Source organism: Anopheles maculipalpis, chromosome 3RL (assembly GCF_943734695.1).
Source record: "Anopheles maculipalpis chromosome 3RL, idAnoMacuDA_375_x, whole genome shotgun sequence".
NCBI lineage: Eukaryota > Metazoa > Arthropoda > Insecta > Diptera > Culicidae > Anopheles > Anopheles maculipalpis.
In genome coordinates, this window is record NC_064872.1 from 12,747,599 (window position 1) to 12,775,485 (window position 27,887).

General features: G+C 42.4%; 3 protein-coding genes across 9 annotated transcripts in view; 2 read left to right on the forward strand and 1 right to left on the reverse strand.

Annotated features, from left to right (window-relative positions):
• Positions 1-2,374, reverse strand: part of LOC126564440 (protein NDRG3) — a 33,532-nt gene extending 31,158 nt beyond the window's left edge. The window contains exon 1 of the mRNA XM_050221491.1: positions 2,322-2,374. Coding sequence (XP_050077448.1) covers positions 2,322-2,359 — 38 coding nt within the window. The 5' untranslated portion in view covers positions 2,360-2,374. The remainder of the gene's footprint in view (positions 1-2,321) is intronic.
• The window catches only part of LOC126564362 (zinc finger protein ZFP2), a 505,414-nt gene that overhangs the window by 230,688 nt on the left and 246,839 nt on the right, over positions 1-27,887 (forward strand). The window lies entirely within an intron of this gene.
• On the forward strand, positions 8,979-27,466 carry LOC126565396 (FK506-binding protein 2). Of its 2 annotated transcripts, none has more exons than XM_050222569.1 (4): positions 8,979-9,070; positions 11,124-11,299; positions 26,766-26,854; positions 26,942-27,466. In XM_050222569.1, the coding sequence occupies exons 2-4, from the start codon at positions 11,124-11,126 to the stop codon at positions 27,310-27,312; spliced, it is 636 nt and encodes a 211-aa protein (XP_050078526.1). In that variant the 5' UTR covers positions 8,979-9,070; the 3' UTR covers positions 27,313-27,466. The 2 variants fall into 2 exon arrangements, with proteins under 2 accessions (XP_050078526.1, XP_050078527.1); XM_050222570.1 differs by lacking the exon at positions 8,979-9,070 and adding an exon at positions 10,026-10,038.

Here is a 27,887-nt window from a genome sequence, read left to right on the forward strand (position 1 = left end):
CGTATTTAGGGAGTAATAGAAGCAAACAACAATCCACAGCAGCGCACGCCTGCTTTCGGGGTCACCGAGGAAATTACACAATCGCAACCGCGCTGGGAAGTGCTACTAGTACACCCTATCGCTGGCCAAAAATGCTCCCTTTTGCTAGTCTGCGCTGCCGCTCGCCCTTTGCACCGCGAGTTCCCGTTGTTTACACTGAAACTGCACGCGACAAAGAAATGATACACACACCGCAATCACACACGCACACGCCGAGGGGGGAGGATTTCAATCAAATTTGATTGCTTCACTCGAGAAAATGCACTCCAATTGCACCGTCGTCAGGAAACGTATTATTGCAATCCTGCTGCACCGACGACCAACATTCGTATGGCAAATGAAGGAAAAAAAACCCTCGGCCCAGGTGGTGGATGGCAATGGAATTCCTCACCGTGATATTTTTCTTTTCTTCTCTCTCTTTATACGTCAACTTCAGCACTTCAAGATAGCGGAGCTCTCTTAGCGCAAGCACGTCCTCACGCAACGACGGATGAATGAATTGTAGCGATGAAGAAACGCGAGCTAAATGAATGCCCACGGGTCTGGTACGAGGCAGGGTATGGCAAATCACTGGCAAACCACTTAGTTGCCAGTGGTTTAGTTGAATTTGTTAAGTAAAATGTGTTTGATTTATACGTTGCCCTTCAAGATGACGTATGTAAGTAGAATGGAATGGACGAATTTGTAGTGAATTTTTTTCACAACGTTTCAGCATTTAAACATCAATGGTTCTTTTAGTAAACTCAGAATTGATAATAAAATTTTTGTTACAGCCAGGTAATTCTATTTTGGCAAACGAGTCGTTATATTAAATTAAATAAATAAAAATAAATTACAATTCTAATTTAAAGACTCTTGTTTCACGATTTCCTTTGGAAGAATATGGAAAAGTGTCCAACAAATTTTACATTTTTTTATTTTAAACCTTTCGTAATATATTTTATGTTGATTGTGAATGGTGCAATGCAGCACAAAATTTTCCTTTTCTTTATTTAAAATTAATTTAAAGTTTCTTGAATGAACAAGTTTGCCAGGCCCTGGCTTTTTTTTACTTCCTCAAGTGCAATAAAATGTTCATTCATCCGCATGTCAATTCATTCATACGACGCAAACAAAACGTGGTCGGAAAAGGGAGGAATCGACCACCCGTAATAAACAGAATAGGCAGAGCAGTCGAATTTCAAACACTTTTCAATGAAAAAGACTGATTGTTTTGTATAATAATTAATAATGTAAAGTATAATAAATATTTCAAAATTGCACCTTGAATTTATGTTATTTATCATACAATGACTTCAGTTTCGTCTTCAAAGGATATAGCAACAATCGTTATTTTATTAATTTATCAATCAAAAATAAACTTTCGAACATTACCATTTTACATCAATTGTTTGACATTATTTTTCATACAAAAAGGAAATGTAAAGTTTACGTACTATATAATTTTTTTTACGACGACGCCGTTCCCCAAAGAAAAAAAAAACAAAATTACAAGCATGGAATCGTAAATTGGAGAAAGATGAAATAAACAAAAAAGCATTGTAAAATGCAATCATTACATCGTACGAACTGCAACACACTATGGCGCTGTAACGCTACACGCATAAGAGCTTTCTGAGCATGTAAAGCTTTCCACGAAGCTTTAGATCGATTGAGGAAGGCACTGCGCCTAAAGGTAGGCTATCAGTACAGCCCATTCTACACCATTTCTGAGCAAGAATACTGATGTTCTTGCAACTGCACAAACTCGCATTGCAAATTAAGTTTAAAACACGTGTATTCACGCTTTTTGAACATTGAAATTAAGTAATACAATACGTAAGCAGAATATAAAACTATTCTTTTTACACAATAAATAATAACGGACAAAGTTGTTCGACAGCAAACATTGGCCATGATGACGAATGCCAAAATAATTCTTATCATGGCGCCAGGAAACCTTCATAAAAAAATACTTATTGTGTTTCGAACTCCAACAAAAACTTGTTTGTTTTGTGCCTCTGGTTGCAGCACACAAGTCATCCTCCGTATCGACAAATTAAAAACTAGTTGCGTAGACAGCTGCCAAAAAAAAAAACACGTCACAGAACCTGTTACGAATTTTGAATTAATAATCATTTATCTGCAGCTCTCGTTCGTTTTTTGTCATTTTTTGTAATGCTCTGTTGTTAAGAAAAATTAACTATTTGCGCAAACATTGGTAGCTCTCTCATTATGTGTCAGATATTCAATCGCAAATGAATGTTAAAGCAAAATAATCTACATAAACTTCTAGCACTTACGGTGGAGTTTCAATGTGTGTCATTTCGACTGCAGTCATTTTATCCTGCTTCCTGAAGCAACCGCCTTTGAATGTTGGTACCGCTGTTGATGGCTGCACGATCAGCAGACACTCCGTAACACTGCTGCACTTTACCTTAACTACGACTCACTCTTTACACTTCACTACGTAGCAGACGATTCTGGTGTACACTGTGCTGATAAAAAAAAACGGAGAATTTCACATTAACCTTCAAGCATTGTGCAGCTCTTTGCCTTCGAAAATAAACACAAAAACACGAACACTTCAGACCGGCGCCGGTTCAATTCGGACACGGTTTTGCACTACATTCGCACGAGCGAGAGACACACTGCTGATGGTTTTATGTGCACTACACTACGCAGCTTCAGCTCAACCAAGCGCTGTTGGAAGCTTTTGCATTTGGTTGTGGAAATATTATCAATTTTTGTACACACTCGATCGCATCTCACACGCCGGACTCTTCGAAACATTGACACTCTCCCGAGAGAGAGAGAGAGAGAGAGAGAGAGAGAGAGAGAGAGAGAGAGAGGAGGTGAAATCGGGCCTCATTACCTCATCTTACGAGCCCTCCTTTCTCTGCACGTTCATTAGTGATAAAAGCTAATCATAGGTTGCACGTGTGTAAAGCATCAGGGCATCAGGCCCTCCACCCCGATGGCTATGCCATTGCGACCGGCACTAGCAATACAAGGTAAGTTTACAAATAGCGCATTGGATTGCTGCAGATCGCACCAAGCATTCGTGTTTTGCTTGGTGCAATTGGTTCGTTATGCTGATTTCACATATCACTGAAGTCACAAGCTCGCGGTTCAAGAAACACGCTCGGACGCACCTGATGGATGATGGATGAAGGTGATCTCCGGGAGGACGAGATCCCCTGATCCCCGTTCGTGTAGAGAAACCAGTTTTTTTACAAAAAGGCTCTCGTGACGAGATGGATGGACGGATAGATGAAGGTTGCTTTGCCAGCGTCTTGAGCAACTAGCTTCAACTGCATGACTGGCGAGTCTTGCAGAGCATCGAGGTCTCCAGAACGACGAACGAACGTGTTTGCGGTGAATCCAACAAAAAACTATCGTTTACAATGCACGTTGCGGTTTTGAGCCTTCAGAAAATTCAGTTTTGGACCACTTAATTCACTTGTTGATGAAACAACTGTTTCAATTGATTTTACATCGTCCCTTTCTAATGGCATTTCATGTTAAATCGCCACCAGGCGTACTCAATAATCTCACAGATTAAAAATCTTTTAATGCCTGCCTCTTAATCTTTCCCTTGTGACTACAAACCGACCCTACACGGTCCGTATGATGAGTTTAGGGAATCCCGCAGTCTTACAGCGAATCAACCGGTTTTCAAGGTCCAATCCATAAAAACCACGTTCCCCACGATTCCGTCCGTGCACACAATGCAACGACTACATACGTTTTCTTGCCAACCCGGGACACGGGTTTCAAAATGCTAGAATTTGTCTGAGGTAAGTTCACTTCACTTCGATTGCTGATAAGATCTGCACTGCATTCCCGAACAGGTACATTCCACTTCGCACCAACTTTGTCTGCTTCGTTCGGCAAAGCGATCAGGAGTGGTTGGATCAATGAAGGATTTTGTTTGTTCGGTTGGAAAAAGAAAGAAACACCTGACAAATTGGATGTTTATGCAATCCATTTAGGTTCAATGTCGCCGGGCTATCAGTTGCCTATTCATTTCAATGCATCAACATTGTTTGAAATAGAAAAAAAGGTAGTCAACCGACAAAGATGGTTGAGTCAGTGTACAGCTTTCAATTGAAATTTATCACATTTCACGCTGCCTTTATTACTATTAAACACATTCAAGGAAGCTTGATATTCATAAGTCAGGTAGGTCTGTCAAACCTCGCACTGTGGATTATAGAACGTGAGAACATTAAAAAAAATCTCTCTCATTCTCTGCAAAAAAAGCATCAGATCTGTCTTAGTGAGAGGATCGTAAGCAAACGTTCTTTGGTATATTAGGACGGACGCTTCGGAAAAAGAACATAATACTACTCCTCCTAAAAAGGACTCAATAATAGTTTAAATGCCCAGCAATAATTCCCTGTCTTTGGCTGGTAATGGATTTCTAGAAATGAGCGGCTAACAGATCCAAAACAATTGCAAACAGGCCTGTACTTGTAGAGAGGATTTTAATACAAAATTCGAGACTAAAACTCAAGTTATAATAAGTATATAATTAAATAAAACTTGTGGCAACTGGTTTAAGACAATTGAAGACTTTGACATCCCTGCTATCAACGCTCCATATCACATCCCGTTGACGATTAGCGTCTGACGACGGATCTAAATTAAATCTAATGCGTTGCATGCCAATCCCTTCGCACACCCTTACTCCACGGACAGCATCATGGAAACACAGAGTAGTAGAAGTAAACAAAAATTCAATTATTCATCGTCCACTTGAGCAGTGCCAGCAAAAAACACCCAACCGAAGTCTCTCGATCTGTCATCGCATGAAGAGCCACCGGCCCATCTGAAGTGGATGTTTGAAGTGCTATGGCGAGTGATTATTTGTCGAATGCATTCAAAGGCCATACACACAAAAAGTGGTGACCCGTTCAGCAAAGCAACAACTAAAAACCCTCCCCAAAGTGCACGTTTGGTGCTGTTAACGTGAAATAATTCAGCAGTTAAAATGATCGGTCAAACAGATCTCTCGTGGATGGGTTGAGAAGAATCTATCGGCAAGGGTATAGCCCTGTCACTCTCTCACATGTTTCTGGGACGTGCCGGTACATTTACGACGCGATTTGATGCTCAACTGAATATTCTAACTAGCTCTCGGCTACGCGCACTTGCACCCTTCGGAACCCACCTAATCTGATCGCACAATCCCGATTCCCCGATTGCGATGCGCACACAGGAGTTTGTTCTAGGGCTGCGACGTAAGCCGTTTCCGTTTTGGGGCCCGATTTTGACCTGCGATATGCAAGGCAGGTTTGCTTCTGATTTGTGTGAACAATTCGTTTAAGGGGGCAATCGCTAAGGGTACATGGCATCTATTTTTTCGCTGTCGATCACAGCATCACCATCGGTTACACATGAGCAAACACACCGTTGGACAGTGACCTATTTGAACAATGGCTTTCGGTTGCGCCCCACTCCACCCAGCCGGCACGTTTCACTCCTTTCCACTCCAATTCCAACCTGTTTCTTCGGATGGGACCGATCGCGCGCTCCCTTTCCGAAGGTATAAAAAACACACCAAATCCCAAATTCAACTCCCACTAACACACGCTTACTAGCGACTTACAAAACACGCAAATCGACCCACAGCACGATACCACGAAAAAAACGCTTCACGAAAACGCACCAACAAATATGCCAATCACTCGAACAACGAAACACCACCGGCACACGCACTTCACAACGTCGTGGAGCGGTTTTACGTCAGGACGAAAAGACGAAGGCACTCGCAAAGAGAAACAGCAACTCCTTCTTTTGTACACTGGTGGAGCTTAGCGACCCAGCAGCTTGCACGGCAACACGGACGGGTTCCACCGACGAGGTACGGCGGAATGGAGTGTCATAAATTTGATGTCGAAAAATAACCGAAAAGAAAATGAAATACCACCACTAAATATTCCCAAACGTGAGGCGCTTGCTTGCCGAAGGAAGAAACATCGATCGTAACAAATAACGTCTAACCGACAGCGACACACACGCGGATGGAGCCTTTACGACGATGAAACGGGCGAGAAGGGTTCGATTCGCGATCGCGCACAAAATCTGATTCGAACGGCAACGAACGATAAACGATAATGAACGCAAAGCGAGATCTACGGTCGAAACTCGCTGCCTGTGTTTGGTCGAGTTGTGGCATAGTGGTACGCGGACGAAGAACAGGCTGGACGGTTTGGTTTTGAGAAGTTTTTTAATTTTTTTTTATTCATAACCAGGCCGTATTGCTCAGTTTTTTAAAATGTAATTTAGTAAAATAAAAAGATGTATGAAGAGCAATTTGGGTTGAATTTTGTTAGTCGTCAATGTTTAAAAAATATTAAAATCTGCACCCTTTACTTCATAGCATGGCATGTGGTAGAATATTTCAAATAAATTTAGATGCGAATGTAGTCTCTAAGACTCAAAACCTCTATAAATAAACGATTTAAAAAATATTTAAAATATCATACAATCAAATTACTATTGAAGAAACTTTCTGCTCAACCTTCTGACAAAATTAAGAATTTTTAAATCATAAAGAAAATATAGGGAATGAAAAATTTTTTAAAATTTTTAATTTGTTTTGCAAAAATTATAAAAATTTGGTTATTCATAAAAGTACATGAAAACAACCCGTCCAATTTTATGGTTATTAAAGGGATCCGCAAAAAAGGGAGAGCTGAGACAACATCGACGCCAGTTACGGTAGGACCAGTGTTCAAATTCCATAAAGTCCGTCCTTCCGTAGTGAGGTCTGACTATCCAACAACGTGGCACCGGTAAGTCTCGCTGGCCATTGGATAACCGGCAGGACCCATCAGCAGTCCAGAATTAGACGATGGCCATGAAGGAATAAAAATAACGAATGAAAAAACCGTTCTCATAAGAATGATCTCAATTTAATCAACGTTCGGTATTCCTTTTTGCGGAAGTGAATTCAAATCTAGAAAAATGTAGTTCTATTAACATATGGCCAAACGGCAACAGGAGCCCTGTTGTCCAGAATATGTGACATCTTAATTATCTTTCGCTTAACAATCTAACAAGTTTGTAAAACTTTTGAATCGTAATCACTGCGGTACCTTCATGTTGGTTTATTTTTTCACTTCTATCATCTATATCAGTGAAATTCTTCATGGTCACAGTCAATTAGCATTCATTAGTTTCATTATCAAATTTCCCGCCACTGTTTTAAGAGACGAATTATTTGGTTACGTAGTCGTAGTCGTCACCTATTGCGAAGAATGAAGTTGATTGCTTGGGTAAATATGTACCTTTAGTGTTAATTGTCGACGAAACTACCGAAATTTGTTCCTCGATAAGAAAGAGAAATGTGTTGAGTTCGGGTAAAGTTGGTAAGCAACTGTGGCCCATAAAGTCACAGTTGCTATTAAGCCCGTTTTCATGATTTCAGTTACATAGGTTTGTTAGCAAATTATCTAACAAAAACGATCTTCAAAATTCGAACGAAATAAAAATTATTTAATAATTTTATAACTCTATTTTGGATTCTTACGGTAAGTATATTACTAAAAATTCATACTTATTTGATATTTAAAAAACATATCGTAAGTAATTTACAGTAGTACGATGCATTTGCATGATCAACGAGAAAACAAAATTTAATCGTCTTTTCTCATAAAGTTTTCAATCGAAAACAAATAATTGCATATATTTAGGCGTATAAAAGAAAGTATTCTGTGTGGAATTATTTTCAAACAATTATGCGTTTACTTTACATATAAATTGCACGTGCCCTGCACATACAGCATATTGCATGTTACATTTAAATTGCGGCAAAATAATGTTCTATTTCATGCTAAAATTTTTCATCCAGCTATCAGTTTTACTTTAACGTTGAAGTCACTTTTGATCGAATTGTTTCCTTCAATTCGATTATTTTTCTGGTTTATTTTATCACAACCTACATTTATCTCTTTTTATCCAAAGGATGTTGGCAGAACGACATATTGTTCTATCTCTTACAACATGAAAGGGAAAATGAGATTTTTCTCTCTCACCAACATAAGTGGCATAACAGAGCATAGCCGATGGTATGCTTCAAAGCGCAGTCAAAGCGAGGGGAAGCATAATACGAAACAGGCAGAAGAAATGCATTCATCGTAACGGACCTGTTGCTGATGTGGAATGAATACAACCAGGAGTGTTTCTACCGGATTCTAATTGTGTGCCACTTTTTTCTGAAATATTTTAGATTTTTCTTACTGAAATTTTGTGTGTATTTACAATTAACTTCATAACACAAATACAAAAAGAAAAATCGTTGCATCTTTTCCTTAAAAAAAAAAATAGAGAAATGAAAATGTTAACCTTTTGATTATTGCGTTAGATTGCGTTTGCGTTTTATCAGATTTAATAACTGTGTCTTACATTGACTCTTGTTGTAATAGATGTAAAAATGTTATTTACAAAGTAGATGATCACCTCGCGTCACCATCTGATTCAAAACAAAACACACACAGAGCACCGAGGTGTTCATTCCACCAAATTGTACATTTTTTCAACCGCAAGTGCTGTGCAGTTGTATGAGTACAAGCGTAAATAGTCACATTGCACAGTAGGAAAAGATGTAATATTTTTTCCAAGACAAATATGTAGCCTAAAATAAATCTTATAGAACCATTATTGATGCTTTTAAGGGTCTGCCTAATAAATTTACGAAAAATCACTTAAAGAGGCATCGTTTGAACCACCAAATGTTGATTGGTTAAATAATTATGTTACACAAATATGTCATACATCGCAAAAAACAACTAAATTACAAGTCACTACTCAACGTGGAAAACAATGTAATCTGAAAAAATATTAATCAATTGTACTTTGACAAGATATGGTATCAAACGCACCCACACAGTGCTACTGTTCCGCCATGCGTCGATATTCAATGTTGCAGTTTAGCGTGGAAGCGTACAGCTTGAGTTAAGCGGTGCGTACGCCTGTGTATAGACGGTGAATTCCAACGCAGCGGCAGTTAGTAGTAGAAAAGTGATAGGCCGCGACAGTCAAGGTGAGTGCTAGACTGCGTGATTAGAGTTGTGTTCTGTGTCGATTTTGGTTGCTTATCGAAGATATTTGTACGGTGAGTGCGTCAAGCAACTGTTTTTTCACCGGCCAATGCCGGTCTTTGTTAACATTTAGACTTGTTTTGCCCCAACCCCCTAGTTCTTGTTACTTATGCTTGTCAAAAAGAGGTTGCTTAAAGCGTTTTTTGGAAACTACTTATCTTCTAATTAAAGAACAAATCTTTGTTCTAAGAATTTCAAATTCGAAGAATTTCGTTTTCAAGAACTACAATCTCCAAGTGATCGTTTACGGTACTTCCAACGTGGCGCAATGGTGTAGATTTTCTGACCAGTTACCAGTTGTAACGTCATCGCCGCTGTCGTTGCTTTTCCGTATCAGCATGTTTTTGCGTGCGTGAGTTTGGGCGAATGAAAGGGAGCTAGCGCGGTGAGCGACTCGCTAGACGGAGATGTTCGTGCAAAATGAAAAGAACATAGCCCCGACGGGTGCCAAACAAAGACAGCCGGATGTATGCGCCGATGGTGGAGGAGGTGGTGGCGATGGTGGTGCAGCATAAGCAAGTAAAGCATGAACCGGTCCCTTACATCGAACTCCCCCTTGGCACGGGGTTGAAGTGTTGGTCGCTCCCTCCCGCGAGGAACAAGCTTCGGCACACCGAGCGATAGGAGGACGGTTAAGTCGCGAAGAAAGTTTACTGCCCGGGAGCAATCTGGACTACTTTCAATCTGCCTGCTGTCGACGACGGTTGGTGCTTTCCTAGTAGTGCGTCTTCAAACTTCCAGTAGTCTTCAGTTGTCGGGCGACGATTTTGGTGTTTGGTGGTGCGCGGTTGTTGAGCTTATTTTATTTTCCACAGCCGTTAGAGACACAGCATTTGCAGTTTAGGTTTTTAAAGTGTTCACCATCTCTTAGGACCGTACAAACAAATAAAAAAAACGAGCAACGTAAAAGGTTAGTAGTGTGACTTCTTGGGGCTACGGTTAGAAATCGCTTCCACGGACCCGCTTCCCGGATCTTGAGCTATTCGGATCCGGTTTCGATGCAAACCGGATAAATTGTGCTGCACCGAGAAAAACAACCCCGATCCCGGCACATGACGCTAGTAGACGGGCGGTGAAAAAGTGAACGTTTCGAAATTATCCCCCAAGAGATGCCAAAAACCGCGTGCCATTGCAGACTTTCTTGCGCGGCCCGGGAGATTCCACAGCCACAAAGTTCCAGGTGTTTCGATGTGAAGTGTTAGCCGCAGCGAAGCGGGTTTTTAAAAGCCGTTATGTGGCGACGCAACTTTGGACGATCGTTTACGTTTCCCGTCTGCCTGTGCTGAATGATCGTACTTTGAGATGATCTTGTACATATTTAAAAAAGAAAAGCATAAGAAAAGCTACACATTGAACACTTTAAACGTGTCAGCAGGAACCTGTGTTGGTAACACGGTCACGATCGCGGTAGAATGCAACGGATCGCTTGCCACCTCGATAACAGTGGCAAGTGCAAGGTCAAACGATGCGGCGAATTTATCGCTCACTTCGTTCCTTTTGTCTTGTCTGTTTGTTTGCTGTTTTAACTTTTTCTTTGCCAGCTTACTGCAGTTGAATTGCGTTACGATCGTTACGTAAAAGTGTCTTATCGTACAAACTGAAGTTCATGACTGTGAAAGGTTAACGTGATAGCGATTGGTTGGACGGTTGCACCACTCCATTGGTTGCATTTGTTGGCGTAAAATTGATTGCAAATCGTTGTTTATAACACATGTTGTCCGAGCTGCAATATTACTCGCCTTTTTTATGTATTTAGGAAGCAACTAAGGCGAAGAAATGATAGAAAATTAAGAAGTTTGGGGCAAAAGATAACCGCCATAGAACCTGTAACAAGAGGCAGGTTGTTCTTTAATTGAAGTGCAAAATTTAGTGATTTTAATTAAAAATGATTTCAGGCTTTCATAAAATTTGGACATTTTTCTGCAGCAATTGATTTTATCAATTCCATTCCCATTGCAATAAAATTTCCTTCTTTCTGTCCTTCAACTCTTCCAGATGCTTTCAAAACTCGTCATCCTTTCGTGCCTGGTGGCGGTGGCCATCTGTGAGTCGAAGTTGAAGGTGGAAGTGGTCAGCGTGCCCGAGGGCTGCACAACCAAATCAAAGAACGGCGATATGCTGACGATGCACTACACCGGCAAGCTTACCGATGGAACCAAGTTCGACTCCAGGTAGGTTCCCTCCAGAAACAGCAGCCAGTGAGTGAGTTGGGCGATAGTTCGGAGCGTGATTGTGTGTATGTGAAAAAGTTCAATGTTTAGCATCAAGAGAAAATGTGTGAAAACTACCTACACTAATGGTCTAATTATGTCAACGCACCGTTTTGGGGCTGTGTGCTAAGTGAACCCTAGAAAACGTTAGACCTGGAACAAACAGCTAGTGAAATGGGTGACACCCCTTATCGGTGGATGCATTTAGGGAGGGAAATTGATGCCCGACCGTCCAGACGGAAACGTTCACCTGGTCCACCTGGTAACATGCAGCTAATAATCCCTTGGTCCCATTTTTCGCCCACCGTTGCCGGTTGTCGCCGTGTCGGTGGTACAAATTTTGTCACTCACTTTTACTCGTGACCAGCGCTTTACCATGCTCTCTGAGTGCGTGTGTGTCGAGTGGCGAACCCCGGAAAACCCTTTACATCCCGGTTTGCACGAGTGAAGGCTGCGTGAGGCAATACATTTTACAATTTGCCATAAATTACCAACTCTCAATAAAGCTTTTCACGCGCGACATTGAATGGAAAACCGCATTGCGTACGCCACGACGTGTCTGGGACGGGGACTGTTACTGATCTTTATTCAGTAGACGCGCGGCCACAGAGCAAACCTTAACAATGGTGAACGCATGCCGAAGGTGAGGATAGTCATGATGTGGTCCTTTAACGTGTTATGCTGATGCTTATCTATAAGTTTTGATTTATTGGTTAGTTCCGATAACATTTTGCGATTGAAGTATTCAACAGCAAGGGTTTTGTTTGAGGCCAAAAAAAAGACTTCTTTCTGAGCTGTTGTCCAATAGCTTTTGCAAGTCTTGAATGCCTTTTATTATAAATTTACAGAGTTACAGATTTTTTGTTGCAATAATCTCGAACCTCTCACCAACATGAAAAGACGCATACAAGACGCATGATGGTGTCACGTGAATGAACGATTTGACCTCATCATTTATGAATGAGCAACAAACAGCCCTGAGGAATCCGGCAAAACGGTGGGAGTATTTTCCGCTTAAAAAAGAGCTCCGATGGTACCATCAGTAAAACGATTTATGGCATCCCTCGCGAGAGTTTGACCATAACACGAGGCTTACCAATTTGTTTCTTCTTTTCTCTCCCCCCCTGGTCGTGCTGGTATGGACCGACGAGCGAGATGGATTTATTGTGGGAATAGCACAGTTTCTTGAGTGACTGATTTTTTCCGACACCACGCACCTGATTAGGGTAGGGTTTTGGTGGCATGGATTTGGGAAAATAACACAGCCCTCGCGGTAGTTCGCTTACGAAAGAACGCAATCTGCGGTGGGGGGGGGAAAAAACGGAAAAGCACTTCCGATTCCGGTGCGAGCTCCGGTGTGGTCGTCAGTTTTATTTGCATTCTGTGTCGAGAGAAGGGTCATGCAGAATGGTGCAGATATTAGCATTGTCTCGGCAAAGCGGTATGGCCCGGTAGAACGGATGTTTTCTGAAAAAATGAAAACCAATCATTTTCCTACCGTCGTATGGATGTGTCTGTCGATGACAGTGTCGTTCTGGTGGAAAATCTTAATTGTGCGATGCTGTACACTTGTAACCAGTTCACCTGAAGCGTATTTTAAATGATATGCTTCAATGGTTAAGAAGAGTGCTCGACAATTTCGAAACATCAGTGCGTTAACTGTGCGTGACAGATTACTAACTCCTTCACGCTGTTTATACATATATTAGAGAGAAAATTAATGATTCATGTCACAAAATTTAGCTCATCTTATACATCAACGGCTAAACACTTTCAAATGCTAGCGGTACGCTTCTTTCATCCATTTGGAGGACATACTTTCTCATCGTTACGTTCTCTTCAATTCAAATAAGTGAAGCAGCTACTTGCAAGATTATAACCACACCAAACCCGAAAGCATGACGGCCGGGTTCGGTTGTTTAATGATCGCTTCCCATGAATTCGAGTGCACTGAAAATTGAAACATTGTGGCGTAAGCGTGTCATTAATGCCGGTAGTTACTCATGGCAAACCTTTTTCTTTATCACGTGCATAACGGCGCCAAACACTAATTGCGAAGATTAAGGTCAATATTCCGGATGTTCCGTGGGCTGTGTGGCAGAAGTTGTCACAAGGGGTTGGTAGTTAGATGTGTGCAGATTTTGGGGCGCACAATCGTCGTCTCATCGTGGCGCATCGTTAATGCAGAAATAATCACCGATACCGCGTTCCGGTTGCCGTTTTGGGTTTTTTTTTTGCATGCCTGCATGCATAATACATCTTCCATTGAATGCATAACGATAATGAACGATCTTCAAGCGACACTGGCACACTAACAAGCAGAGGGAAAAATCCCAGCCGCTACATGGATTCGGCTACTTGACAGTACGCACATGGTTGGCACGTCCAACAGCGATGAAGCAGCTCGTACTCAACCATGCAGCCATTCAATTATTCAAACTATCTGCCGGATAATTGAAGAGTCATACAACACAACACTCCCCTCGAATGCATTCCTGTCAAGTCCAGGTACCTGGTGAATGTTTAGTACCATCGTGGTATTACATAAAAGGCGGCTTAAGCGCCTAAGACCTGCCGAGTTTGGAAGCGCGGTAGCTTAAGGTTTAAGTCAGGTGTATCGTTATCCGTCCAATGGACCCAGCAGCAATCTCCTACAATCGCTCAGCGATTATTTGTGACGCTTGCGGTAAACACAAATAGGGGCGCCACTATGGGGTGAAAGAATTGGGGAATGTTTTGCTAACACCCGTGCACTGGTGACTTTCACTTCCACAGCGTTTTTAGTAAAACTGGTGGTTTACAAAGGCTTCACGTCGGCAAGTGGCGCCTTGCAGAAACGCACCACGAGCATTTAAAAAAGCCCGATAGGTGACGTGTTTTACATTGCGATTAACGCATGGAGCGTTAAAAAAAAAAGAAACCAAACTGTCGCTGTCATGGAAAACAAAAACCCGCACAAAAAACGTGGCACTAGCGAAGTAGTGCTTCCGCTAGCACAAGGTTAGACATTCCTTCCAAACGCAGATAGATAGAAAGTTTGTTTAGGAGTTTTTTTCTTCTTCTTCTGGCTCCTTCCCTAGGACTCGCACTCGTGGCAGTTTTCGCGCATTCCACTGACTCTAGGTATTGGTCTGCATGGTCTTACCTTTACCGGCTCGAGGTCGGGGATTAAATCGTGTCCGGAAGGCGAGCCACTCGATCGTTGTTTTGCAGTGCATTGAAATAGAAAGCCATAATCACGCCGCGTGCCGCCGTGCTTCGTGATTCAGGAAGAAGCACCACAAGAAGGGCAGGCTGGAAACACGGCGCAAAGGAAGTGAAATGCATGTTTTATTTCCCGCCTTTTGCACGTGGGAACTGTCCAAATGTCTAACAATCAATGGGGGAGCCGTGGAGAAAGAAGCGTCGGTAAAACAAACATGATGAGCACATTCTGTTGCATTTGCATTTGCGATCGGCGCCCTACCGAAACTGCATCGGGGTTTAGCGTTTGCTGTAGAAGGGCTACAACTATCCGGAACCGAACTCGCGTCAGTAGTTTGAAAGAGTGGAAAGAAAAAATAGTTTTGTTTAATTGTTGAATGCACCCTTTCATGTAATGCGCTCAGTGCAAACAGACTTGCTGGGCTTTTACATCATTGATATGGTTGGGTGAAGTATTTGAAGATATGCGTTGATTACCACCTGATTTGCTGAACAAACAATGCTAGAAACAAGGCTAGTTTGTGTTATTTTTTATATTTTAATACGGCGTGTTCACGTGCGCTGCTAGCTGACGTTGACTGTGGAGGGTTATTGTCTTCCGGAGTTTTTGTGATGCATGTTGCCAAGTGGAATGAACATGAAGGAATGTCTTGTGCATAGGAAAGCATTGTTTAATTCTTTGAAAATTCGGTAATCCACGGCTTTAGTTCCTGCCAATCCTGGTGCCTGATGTCTGCCTGGAGTTGACATTAAAAACGCCTCATGTTAAGAGTATAAAACTATACCAGTAAGAGACAGATAGTAGAACAGTAACGACTTCATAATAACTCAATTTTGATTTAAACTGAGTGTCTCTCCTTTTTAACGATTTGCTGGATCATGTCTGCGATCTAATGGTTTACCTATTGTTATCACAACGGAGGAACGGTCCGGATGGCATTTAAACTCCGGCCCTGCCGTATTGTAAGCGAAAAATGTGCGACGATCTTTCTCTCCGTGGCAGATGGTCAAACCTTTCGTTTCTCACTTTTGTGAAGATAACGCATCGTGGAGAGCGCAAACCTTAAATACTTGTTAAATTGGCTAAGTTGGCGACTTTAGATGTTCAGAGGGAACATCCCTTACTAGACAAAAGTGTTGAATTTCATCTGGATGTTGGATGGATTGGGCAAGAATTTTGTAAGTTCTATAACACTGTTTAGAGTAATTTTAAATTTCAACAACCTTGTAATAGAACCAAGTGATTTGTCAAAAGCATAACATCCTAAGTGCATTAACTACACTTGAACCACTTAAGCTAGGTCATCTTCGCTTACTGTACTTACCCATTTGCTCCTTAAGCTTAATGTACTTCTTTGAAATAAAAAGATGTCCAGCAACCAAATGTATCCCCTACCACCATGCCCTAACGTTCGACAAGATTTATTGTAAAAATAAGGCTCCACACCACCTTTCGTTGCCGCACCAAAAGACTTAAGCGCACACCACTCCCAATGGTCAATTTGAAAATTAATCCGACTTATTCGAGAGCGGCACGGAAGAATGTCATTTACACCGGTCGGTCGGTAATGATACAACATAAAAAAAAACCCCCCTCAAGAAGAGTTCGCAATGTCCTGTACGGTGCTGCGCCTTTTGCGAACGAGCGCCAAGTATCACAACCGGTGTTTTAGTAGCACTTTAATGTCACCCGCCCAGTAGCATGTTTATTATTCATGTGGGGGCCAAACCAGGCGCGAACAGTGAACAGGATATTGTTGCAATCCTCTAGTGTGCCAGCAAAGACAAGCTTTTGACGGTCGGCAGAAGGAGAAGACAAAAATCTTCCCAGCGAAAAATATTTATTTTTCACGTGCCACGTGTTGTAGGCAATGCGAAAGAGTTTGCTAACGAACGGAAATCGCGAAAAACCACGGGCAACATGATCCCCAGATGCAGAGCAGGAGCAAGAATTGTCTACGAAGTATCGCGATGAACGACGAGACGAGAAGATTCAAGTGGCTCACAACACCGTGGATGGTTTTTCTGGTCCGGTTAAAGGCAGCCTGACACGAACATTGCTAAAGCGTCCGGAAAATGGAACGTAATGTGGAGAGGCTCGTTTGCCATTTTTTGTACCGGCGTTCCGGCCCGAGCACGGTTGTGGCCGGGTCGGTTAGTGTGCGTTTGTGCCATCCACCTTTCCGGCAGGGGCTATACGTTTTTATCGTCCTCGGGGACGAATGGTCTCGCATCAGGATATCAAGTTTTGTCATATTGCAACCCCTCGAAGGCGTTGCGTATGGTAAAGCGCACAAAAATGTGGCCAACGGGAGAGAGGATAACAAAGCAGAAGGCCTGAAAGATGAACTTCAATCTCATCAATTATGAAGCAGATCGCGCTGTTGAGATTCTTATGCTTCGGGTTCGGGTTCGCGTTGTCTGCACGATCGTTTCCGTTGCTTGCTGGGCATATGTGCTCAGCTTCATTCACTGCAGTAAAATCCGTATCGATGGAAGGTTCGGTATGGGGTTCTTCGCTTGTCTCAAGAAAAGTGAACCAAATTAAGGACTCCTGGTGCACATGTTATCGGTTGGCTTTTTTTTCTCTCCCAAAGGTCCCATCGGTGGGAATGGGTTTGATTGTTGCTATTGGGTAGGGAAAACATGAGTGATTGCTGATGTAATGCCGGAAAATCACTGCTTCCATTGATGTACGTTTGTATGGTGGGAGTCTGTGGAAGAACTTGGCGTGGAAGTATCAGCAAAAAGGCACAGTGTTTGGTTAAAGAAGTCAGATGCTAAGCAGCGCTGGGAATTTTAGAGGTGAATGCAATCAATCAGGACGTAGAAGATATAAAGCAAAACGTTTGAGGTTTTGTGTAGAAACATGCATATTCAGAACGAGAATTTTACTATCATTTCACACAATTTCAAGCTTAAGTATAACTGAATTTCAGAAACAAATTTCATGAATAAATTTAATGAAAAAAGTATAAGAATCTGAAAAAGGGGAGGGCACATCCTTTGAGGTCCTCTTCTTCAACAATAACCGGAACAAATTAGGACATGATGATGAGTAAACGTCTTAAAATGATAATTAAAACCAAAACTGCACCTTTAAACTATACTTTAATGTAAGCTCATCATTGTCTAGACTGTCGCAAGTTTTATGAGCGTCATTTTATGTCCCACGCTCTACTCATCTGCAAGTAGCGACAAATTGAAACATAATCAGGTCATTCTGGTCGAGCGGTAAGAACAGCTAAGTTAATAAATCTCAAAAGAAGACATGCATCTCCTTGTCTAACTTTAGCAGGATAAGCGTGCCACCGTTAGGTACGCGTGCCGTGATAAGAAACCATTCTTGCACTCACCTCAAGAAGCCGACCGTGCAGACGTATGGTTCTACCGTTCCACGGGACTCGCCTGTCGGCAGAATAATGACATTCTATCGAGCTAATTTCCGGAAATATTGTACTGCCCTGTGGCGTGTCTTAGAGCGTGGCCCTTGCTCACTTTCGACTGCATCTTTTTCAGTGAGTTGTGCCCACTTGGTTGACGTTTAGCTTGCATCTTGTGCTAGACGGAATGGTGAAAAAAAAAATCCAACCAACGTTGAAGGTTTCCATTTTTATGACAAGACACTTTATGCGGCGAGTTCCATGTGGGAGATGAAGAGTGCCGATAGAAGTGGGCCCGCTAGTTCAGGACCGTCCTAGCATCCTATCCTAGCATCTCGTGGTCAACCGAGAGCCCTTTGCAGCCACATGTCAAACCGACTTGATGATGAGGATATGCTGAAGGGTTTATGATGAATTTTTACCTTTCCCTTTATCGCTCGCGCAACAGCGAGAATGTGTTATTATTTCCCTTCCAAACCATGCAAAACGATTCCGCTTGGGAAAAGTGATAAATTAAGCGTTCTTATGGTGCCCTTCGCACCGTAGCGTACCGTCGGCATGTCGTCATAACATCATTATAAAATTTTCAACAGCTTCCGATCCTTGGTAGGGTGAGCGACGAGCGTGTCTAGTCGGAGGGCTCGTCTCGGCGAACGAGATTCACGAGCTACGGTGGAAAATGTTTTATGAGTGGGAAATTTGTTTCCCATTTGATCTTGTGCCGTGTACGTAGTACCTGAGCTACTGAGCTGAAATTCTGGAGCGTGTTCCACTGTGAGGCCTGCCCGGGAACAGTGCGAACGGTGTTTGCTTCCGGTAAATCCCTTTAATCGGCCACTCAAGGATGCTCACATGCTGCAAAGGATGGTACGAATTGCTGCCCTTAAGCCTGCCGGTACGAGAACTTTTGCCACAACGGTGTCGGCGAAACAAACTCCGGCCCAACTGCTTGTCGTTTCAAGCGATTTCATTCCAGTTAAGCAGGGTGTACTGTGGAACGGATACCAGTACCCCAAATCGTTTGCTTTGGATTTTGTAGTCTAAATTGCTGCGAGTAAAAAAAATAAAATCGGTAACACCTTCATGGTGGCTATGGGCGGATTGGTACGGTTTCGCGAATTGAGGATAAAAACAATTGGATAAATCAGATATTCATGCAAAAAATCTAATATGTATGATACACTTGTCTCATTTTCATAAGAGCAGTAGTGCAAAAAATAGGTTCCCTTCTGGAAAGGCAAACGAGAATCGCACTGCCGAGTAGTCGGCTGCATTCGGTCAAAGGATTACTTGTGGAACGCGAATAAATGTGAGAGGTTAAGCAGCAGTGTGGAGGATTTGCTAGGGTAGTGTCGGCATTTGTTTGTTGCCGCAACAATTCGCGTCGCAATTGGTTGGAACGAAGCTCCCGAAGGACGAATATTAAGCGCTACAGGCGAGCAAGGATTTTGCGATGTAATATTATTTTACATTTAAATTTTACAGCATAAACCTGGCGTGAAATTGAACTTTAATAAGCAAGGGTATGTTTAAGCTTCTGCTTTAAAATTTTTCTCTAAAAAACTGTTTCAAGACCGAATACCGGAAACGAACCTGTCCTGTCCTAAAATCATCACCGTTGGTGCTTTTTAATCAACACTAAAAACATCCCGTGATCGATTGCGCGGTCAGGAATCGTATTCCTGACATGTAGTTGAGATAAATCTAAATGGTTTTTGATGAAGGAGAGCGGTAGCCTCATGTGCTGTGGTGTTGCTGGGTGATGAATAATTTATCCATGGCATAGGCGGTGGGGTTAAAGTTGGCCAAAAAGGGTTTCAAATGAGGCATTGGAGTAACGCGAGGAGATAGAGAGAAAGTGAGAGAGACATACATGGAAAGGAATGTTACTGCTTTGCACAGAAAACCTGGAGCGTAATCATAAAATTGAAGCAAGCTTACCAAGTTGAAGATCTCATTTGTAGCTAAAGCTACAACGTGTGCACTCGGTGCTAAACAGTACCCAGCCGTGCAAACAAATCTTACAGCTGTGGTCCAAATGGTCGGGAAGGAACATATAACAGACACATACTCGGAAAAAAACGGCGAACACTATCCAAATTCATATGATACATTTTTAAAAAGATGCTGTATCTTGTCAGCTGTCTGACGTATCGACGACGGTTGACGACGATCACTGTCCACGTTTGCTGGGTTCACGGGTTGTGTTCGCGTGTTTTAATGCCGTAGTATCAAGTCCGCAATGTATTCACCCTTTTCTGCCTCTTTACCTAGACTTGGTGGATCGTGCTCTTACCAAAGGACGAGGAACGTAGGAAAAAACGCAGCAAAGAAAGAGTCTCCCTCGTTGCAATTCATCCTGTCAACAGTGTACAAAGTTTTGGCGACTCTTTCCCTACCCACTGAGTGGTTGTTTGGGGTGTCTGTTGAGGGCGATAAAAGTTTTAGCACTACAGCGATTTGATCGATCGAACAGACAAGAATGGGTTGAAGACTAGAGTTTTGTTTAAATTTTTTGTTCATAGTGAACTTAACATTTTGAAGCTTACTTTAGTTAGGGATAAATAAAATATGATTTTTTCGAACGATTTTTCCTCAACAAAACCTACCAACATTGAGCTCAGAACGAAACCCCAACAGAATCCCTTAGAAAAACACATCCAACCGAAGCATAAACGTAAATAATGACCCAACCTCTGTTTCCGGAAAACCCTACCGAAAACTGAGCTGTACTAAACTAACCGCCAACCTGTGCCGTTTGGCAGTGAGCAGCAGACACACAGTGTTTTTATTTCACGCCAACTTTTATGTCGTACAAAAGTCTAGCGCACTGGGTAGAACGATTGTCGATTGCATCGTAAAATAAAGCCCCAAGGATAATATCCCTGGCACGATGGTCGCGATTGTAACGGCAAGACAACGCGTGATGTTGCAGTGCCGGAATCTTTAAGGACAAATTTGCAACATCCGGTACAGTGTTGTTTCCTGGTGCACGGATCGATTCACATCGGTAGAAAAAAAGACACCGAGAGTACATCTGTTATGGATTTATTGTTATGATTATTGATATATTTATGTGACAGTTTCGCGTCTACACTTGAACTTTGCCGTGCTCCAGTTTCGGTACGCCTCGGAGGTTCATAAAGCCCCGAGTGAAATCCTGAAGATAAGGAGATAATATACTTTGCTCTTAGTGAAGCTTCGAAACGCTATGACATACGGGTGTACAGGTGTTGTATGATCTCAAATTGCTTGTTTGATCGGCTGCCAATCAGTGTTGGATATTCTTTAAATTGTAATTCTTTCAGCAACTTATTTTCCTTAGTCACAAAGGATGCAACATTATTATACTGGAAGAAAGCAATAATTTATTAACCTTTTATTTGACCCGATTTAACAATGAATCACAACACTTTAAACGGTATCCGTCAACTGCATCACTTTAAAACGTTCTTCACAAAGAGCTATTTCTCGTATATGGCTCATTCACAACTTTCACCTGTCTGTGCCTTTTTTTTTCTCTCTCTCTCTCTCTCTCTCTTCTCTTAAACATCTCCGATGACATTATAAGAAAACTGGCACGACTCAAGATTGTTCCGGAACTGGTAGAGTCATCAAAGCCCACTCACATTTTTACCTTACAATTTAAGGCAAGCTTATTTATTACGGTTTTGTTTTCACTTTCAAATAATTGTAAATAGTTCTCCCTGTCTGTCCACTCGACTGGAGGACGTGTGCGAAATTTCTCCCCATTTCTGATGACCACGATTAGTCTTGAGGCACTTCCGGGAACCGGGAACGCATCAACCATTTTTCTTCCATCATCATCCCAGCTCGTCTAGAGATAACGAGCTGCGACGCGAAGGCCTAGTTTGGTGGACGATTTTTAATTGCCTCAATCAACGTGTGACACAACAAAACACCGAAGATGAACCGCTGTGTGCTCGGTTGTGTTAAAGAAACGATTTTTCCTGTCTCTAATCCATCGGGGAGCATGCCTCAAGAAGCGCGATGTTGTTCGTTCGCGACATTTTAGCAGTATTCCTTCGGGAGGGTACTAGAGATGGAAGCTTCCAACGCTGGTTTCTTCAGAAGCAAGGTGGATAAATCCTGTTGCTCTTCGGAGGTGACAACCGACACCGCAAAACAAGGACGATGTGTCTGTGTCCCGTGTTTTGGGAGGATTTGGCGAAAAATGATCCTTCTAATACCGGTTGTGGTTGTGGGAAGGAACACAGTCTAGTACATCAAGGATGGTTCGGTGTGCTGGCCTTTTTGTTTTCGGGGTGGATGCTTTGGTTTACATATGATTGGCCAACGTATTTCCCTTGTGAAACACGTGGCTCAGTTCAGTCTGTAATCGTCTGTACAGAGATTCGAGAGAAAGGCATTGTCGTCGTCTGTCGTTTGCAAGCTCGGCTCGCCTGTGACACATTTCTTGTGAGATAATAATGTAGACGATTCTGCCAGGGTTCGAGTGTGGTTTTTTACCTCTGAGGGACCGGGTAGCATTAGTTTATGGATGTCATTTTTCATGTTTCGCCAAGCGCAACATTTGTTTAAGGAAATTCATCCTAGCGGGCGCAGACTTTTGTTCCAACACATCATTTTTATATGACAAACATCGGTGTAGGCGTGAAGGGACAGGATGGTTAAGTAATGTTTAAAATTTGATTATAGGTGTAAAAAATTAAGTAAAACTCAGTTAAACATTGAAAGAAAAATTATGTAAACAAAAATGTTAATTGTTTTACTAGTGAAATCCAGAATTTTTCGGTAAAATCGATTTAAACAGATTCCCGTTGATTTCGTAATTTTGCAACCTCAATCTTTCGCACAATATTTTTTCGGAGAGACAACTCCAAGTACCCGATACTACACCATCGCCATCAGTAAGTTCCGCGTCGCAATTATATGCACGGACTGTTGACCAAAGATGAGCACACTTTATTACGTAGCGGATGGATGGAAAATACATTCGCGAGAATTACACCCGCTACCATGTCCTCCCAACCCACCGACACAAGTACGCGATCATTCAACTTAAACCGGTTCCATGACAGGCCCGTTGCGTAACCAAGGTTTTGCCGCGAACGTCGTAAGTTCGCGCGATTCACGTACGCATCATCAAACGCGATATTTGTCCGTTCTCGCGAAACATAACGGGTTTTCGCGAACTGTCGTACACATTTCACTGCCGGAACCCATCAGAAAACTCCCTAAACCTCAACTCAACGGCCTGGATTTTGTCGCATGTGCACATTTGCTTCTACACAAGCACATACACTTCCACTTTAAAACAGTCCAATTTGCAAATGAAATGCATTACACCGGAAAGCTGTGTACGCAGAGGCGTTTTCCTTCGATTAGCATCAAAAAGCTGCAAAACGACAAACGTCCCAGACGGGTGCCCTAGTTCTTGGCGAGTTACCGTTAGCGGGTGAGATTCAGCGCCATTTCCTCAACCTGACTGGTGAAGGAAAACAAACAAACAATCAAACAACAAGTAGAAAAAAGTGTAACAGCGGCGACAAGTCGTGCCCTTATGCCATGCTGAGTGCTCATAAATAATGCAAACTACTAATTTCTGTCAACGTATTGGGCGGGTAACTGCATCATGGGAGGTGGAAGAGTATGGCAAACGGAAGGTGCATATCGTTTAACTGAATGAACGTAGACGTACCGCTCACTAATGATGGGATCGTTTACTGATAAGGGATAAGCAAATACAGATAAAACTCGCGTATGACATATTGACGACGTTAGAAGCCCAATTTTCGTTGTGGGCTCGTTTATGATTTATGTTTTCAATTGCAGTGAAAGTTTTTCGCAGGTTTTGCATACTTTTAGGGACACGCTGCAATTTTATCTGTGGATAATACTCGAAAACTACTTTAATTTTTATTTGTGCCAGTTCAAAAAGGAATATTCCTTCTACCAAAAAAGCTGCTAATTTATGTCGTTCATTACACAGTTCTTAGTTACTTCTAAGATAAGCTGGCTCTAGTTTATCTTTCAAGTAAATAAATTTTGTATTACAATACAATACCATCAATAAGTTTTGTAGTTGTAGTTTTAGCAGCTCTTTCTGAGCTTTCGCGTTTAGATGATTATATATCTTGGCCAAGGAACGGTTAAAAACGTCCTACAATAAGAGGATTATACAAACAATTCTTGTGGTAACTTACGAGGACAGAGTCAGGTGTTGGAACGAAAATAAGTTATAAAATTATATTTTTTGTAGCGAAGTTAGTAGACAGGAAATGCTTTATTTTTATTGCAGATAGAGGGAATTATGTACAAAAAAGTCAAAGTTGTTCTTCTTCTTTTTCTTGGCTTACCGACCTGATAGATTACGCCGACAATCAATTGACTTACTGGATTTGCTGATACCACGTAGACTTAACTACGGGAGAGCGGTCGGAAAGAGATTTGAACTCCGGTTATGTCGTATGGAGAGCGCCTCTAACGCCTTTAACACCGAGCAGCCCCAATTTTACATCGTTACGATGGATACTCTGGTCCCTCTATCAAAGTCCTAGGTTCAACAATCAAACAGAGACCATGGCATGGGGATTTACGCCATGGAGATGGCATTTTACGGTCATTTAATCATTATTTAATCGCTGGAATCTTTCCGGTTCTTCTTCTTGGCATGGCTTAACGACCGTAAGGTCATGCTTACTAGACTTGCCGATACCACGTAGTTGGGCAGTCAATCCTCATTATGGGAAGACGGTCCGGATGGGATTTGAGCTCCGGTCCTGCTGTTTGAAAACTGGCGCCGTTGTCGCCTACATCACCCAATCGGTCCGGTTATACCTTCCAAAAAAAGGAATGGACTTCGAGGTGTGTTCAATTGCATCAATTGCAGTTTCACCTTGAAGTTTGTTCATACGCTAAACATATGATACAAGAGGCGGTTAATATTTCGACGCGTCACTAGAACACTGGGTCAGCAGATTAGAATACTATACTTTTTTTTTCTTTCAAAAATATTTGTCATAACATCTAAAATTTGTATAGCGAAGTTTTTGTAATTTATTTTAACTTCAACTCCTGAAAAAAGAAATTTCAAAAATCGATACAATAAATGGTGCAAAACCTCATTACACCCCAAGTCAGCTGTTCGCCTGGCTGAATATGGATCCAAAAGTTTGAAAAATCATTCCAACCCCTTTGCTGACCTGCTTAGTTGCAGTTCGCGAACAGGACATGGACTCATGATTATTTGATTTTATTACCCAACATTCCGGTGAATAATTCCACGTCCCGTCGTAACACCAGCTGGACCATCATAAGATACCATTTCTCGCTCTGTCTGTTTCCGCTCCCGATGTGTCTGCATGTCTGCGGAAGGAGTTTTAAAAAATTAAGATATTCACCACCTAGTGAGGAAGCCGCGTTATCTGCAAACCGACCAAGCCCGGTGCCCGCTAGGGGAGTCTTAAAGTTCTGCCGCCGGGTCGAGGATAATTCTTTTACGAAAGTTATTTGTTTTTCCTGTCCCGTCAAGCACTTGCTGCTGCTGCTAACCCTTAGTACACTATTTACAACCGATACGTGTGCGAGCTGGAGGACAGTGGGGGTTGTAAAAACTGCGCCATACTTTCACTAAGTGGCGTATCGTTTCTTCGACCTGTGTACTCGGTTTCACGCAAAGTGATTTGATGGCACTGCAGTTCCCGGTTCCATTGCTGGATGCCGTTTGTCGGGGTTCGATCGGCTTTAAAAAAAAACTCACATCAAATAAATCGAGAAGAGTTTGTTCTGCCCAGGGGTTTGCTTTTTGCTAGCGCTTTTGCTAGCAACGGTCCCGATTCGGTGCTAACCCTTTTCCGGTTGGGCAAAAGTGTGTTGATGTTTTTTTCTGGTCAAACATACCAAGGCCAGAGCTGGTGGTTGCGGTGCGAGAAAGCAGAGTAAATGGACCGCTGAGGTGTGTGTGTCGATGGAAAGGACGGATAACCTCACGATATTATCACCATCCTGGGTGTTTTCCAAACGGGAGCCAGAAGTGTTTTCGCTTCGGAAACCGAAACTAAAAACCAATCGAACCACTGCTCAATTATTAATGCTAACAGTTTGCCGAACCTGTTCCCTTCGATCAACTGTGAACATGTGAGTAGGGGTGATTCTCTCACACATCGCACATCAATTGGTGTAAAATGTGAATAGAGTTTTATTTTGCACAAACCTACCGCATGAAGCACCAGCGCCAGTTGGGCTTGGAGTAAAAAAGCATAGCCTCGATCGAAACATGTTTCTTCAAGACCCTTATTTCAATTTTTCAAAGAATCCGTCCGATTTATTTTTCTGTACACCGGGCTGTCTGAAGGTGTTATTTAAGGGTGTTAAAGCATCGTTTCCATATCGATTACATCCCTTCGCCCTGGCGGCAAACATCGCGCGGATGCTAAGTACATGGCATGTGTTAATATTTGCTTTTAATTACAAAAATATCATTGCACTTACAGCATGCTAAGTAGACGGCACGATGGCAGAAAAAGGACAAAGGTTTTGTGTACCGATTTTCCTTATCCTTTTCCATTGTTTAAAGAGAGCGTTTGAGGGTGGAAACGATGGGTTGAAGTGAGCAGTGGATGCAAGTTCTTGAATGCAGGGTACAAATTTGAAAGTAATTTTCTCATCAACGGGAATGTTTGGAGATGATTTAATGCAATTTTGGTGTTGGAAGTCGTTCCTTCATTTGCGTTGCCGAGGAGTTGATTTACAGAACGCTTTAAGGTTCGAATCGAGACGATTGAAGTCGAATAAAATGCTACTAAAGCCTCATACTCATCGTGTTAATTTCCGTTTTATTTTGCCTCTGCTTACAGCTTCGACCGTGACCAGCCTTTCACCTTCCAGCTCGGAGCCGGTCAAGTCATCAAAGGATGGGACCAGGGTCTGACAGACATGTGCGTCGGTAAGTTTTTCAATCACAACCCGTAGTGACAGTGTCATCACCATTACAGCTCCTTACCTTCCATTTGGTTTGCGTTATATTAAACAGGTGAGAAGCGCAAGCTGACCATCCCGCCAGAGCTCGGCTATGGTGACCGAGGAGCAGGAAACGTTATCCCTGGCGGTGCGACACTGCTGTTCGACGTTGAGCTCATCAACATCGGTGACTCGCCCCCAACCACGAACGTGTTCAAGGAGATCGACGAAAACAAGGACATGCAGCTGAGCCGCGAGGAGGTGAGCGAGTACCTGAAGAAGCAGATGGTCGCGGCCGACGGTGGTCAGGAGTCGGAGGACATCAAGAACATGATCGCCGAGCACGACAAGCTGGTGGAGGAAATCTTCCAGCACGAGGACAAGGACAAGAACGGCTATATCTCGCACGACGAGTTTTCGGGGCCGAAGCACGACGAGCTGTAAGACTGGTGCCAGCCAGAGGGGTGGACGGTTGTTTCCGGTTTTTAGTAATTTTATTATAATTCCGTTTTTTTTAACGTCGATGAAACATATCAACGTCCAGCTTACGGTTCTATTTAACGTACGTTAGTTAGTACGCAAGAAGACATTACAAAAACGAAAAGTTGAGGATTTATTTTGGGGCGAATGTCGGCGTTCTGCCATTTGTCCGTTGTTAGTGGTTTGTTGATTTTCGGTAGTTAGTTTTTTCCGTTGATGAACTCCGTGAGAATGTTTATTTAATAGCAATTACCGTTCGATGCGTTTTCTCACTGCAGAGTTTGGTTAGTGGAATGTTTCGAAACGCACAAACATCTCACCGTATTGCACTGTACAGTCCCTATCGGTGGGACAGGACAGCGATTTGCATTCAGCAACATGCACACAACCCCTCATTCACGACATAATCATTCCCATTGGTTTTTTTTCGGTTTCGGTCGTGTAAATACATTCACATCACGCGGATAGTACTGACAAAGTTGAGGACGGGATCGTGTTTCAGTTTTAGAGGAATATGATTAGGATTCGGTCGTAGCGAA

Bases quoted from the DNA above. Each gene is read 5' to 3' on its own strand.
- LOC126565396 (XM_050222569.1), top strand. From the start codon at position 11,124: ATGCTTTCAAAACTCGTCATCCTTTCGTGCCTGGTGGCGGTGGCCATC. The intron at 11,300-26,765 runs GTAGGTTCCCTC...CTCTGCTTACAG, and splicing joins GGAACCAAGTTCGACTCCAG to CTTCGACCGTGACCAGCCTT. The intron at 26,855-26,941 runs GTAAGTTTTTCA...TATATTAAACAG, and splicing joins TCTGACAGACATGTGCGTCG to GTGAGAAGCGCAAGCTGACC.